This window comes from Charadrius vociferus, unplaced genomic scaffold (genome assembly GCF_000708025.1).
Source record: "Charadrius vociferus isolate BGI_N301 unplaced genomic scaffold, ASM70802v2 scaffold257, whole genome shotgun sequence".
NCBI classification, from domain to species: domain Eukaryota; kingdom Metazoa; phylum Chordata; class Aves; order Charadriiformes; family Charadriidae; genus Charadrius; species Charadrius vociferus.
This window is the reverse complement of record NW_009649473.1, coordinates 1688-2324: the sequence shown is the minus strand read 5'-3', so window position 1 is coordinate 2324 and position 637 is coordinate 1688. Positions and strand designations below refer to the sequence as shown.

Genomic DNA, 637 nt, shown 5'->3' with positions numbered 1-637 from the left:
GAGGGCTGGGCCCCCATGCTGGTGAGGCTGCTTCTGAGCGGGCTGGCGCTCTCCATCTTCATCCCCTCCGACAGCGACACTTGGTACTTGATGCTGTCTTTGTCCTCCTGCCGGGCCCCGGCGGAGGATGAAGGGGAGGCAGCGCTGGTGGAGTTGGGGTCCGGGGACACTTCCTTGGGAGGGGTCGGGGGGAAGCCAAAGAGGTGGGAGCCGGAGTGCGAGGCCGGGGTGAGCGAAGAGACGGAGGCGGTGCTGGACGTGCTGCTGCCCGGGTACACAGAGATGGCCCCGGGGGCTCCGGCTGCCGAGGGGTGCAGGGGTGTCTTGGTGAAGGGGTTGACGGTCCAGGGGTTGTGGTGATGGGCAGACAGTGCCGCCTTGCTGCTGTCCAGCCAAGGGATCCCGGGGCTGTGGATTAGATGAGGCCGGCACATTTGACTCCCGGTCAGGCGGGCTGTAGGAACACAAGAGCGTTTGGGATCAGCGTGGGGAAGCTCAGCCCGGAGCGGCCCTGGGAAGTCCCCCAGCTCCCGGCCCGGGCAGCTCCCCAGTCTGCGGGCAGCCGGAGGGGAGCCGGGCATGGGGAGAGATTTCACAACCCGGAGAAGAGCAGCCAGACTGGAGCAACAGCCCCTTC

At 67.2% G+C, this 637-nt stretch overlaps 1 protein-coding gene across 1 annotated transcript in view; it reads right to left on the bottom strand.

The window, feature by feature from the left end:
* GATA2 (GATA binding protein 2) overlaps positions 1–637 on the bottom strand; it is a 9340-nt gene that overhangs the window by 7811 nt on the left and 892 nt on the right. Inside the window, exon 2 of the mRNA XM_009889879.1 lies at positions 7–454. Coding sequence (XP_009888181.1) covers positions 7–454 — 448 coding nt within the window. The remainder of the gene's footprint in view (positions 1–6; positions 455–637) is intronic.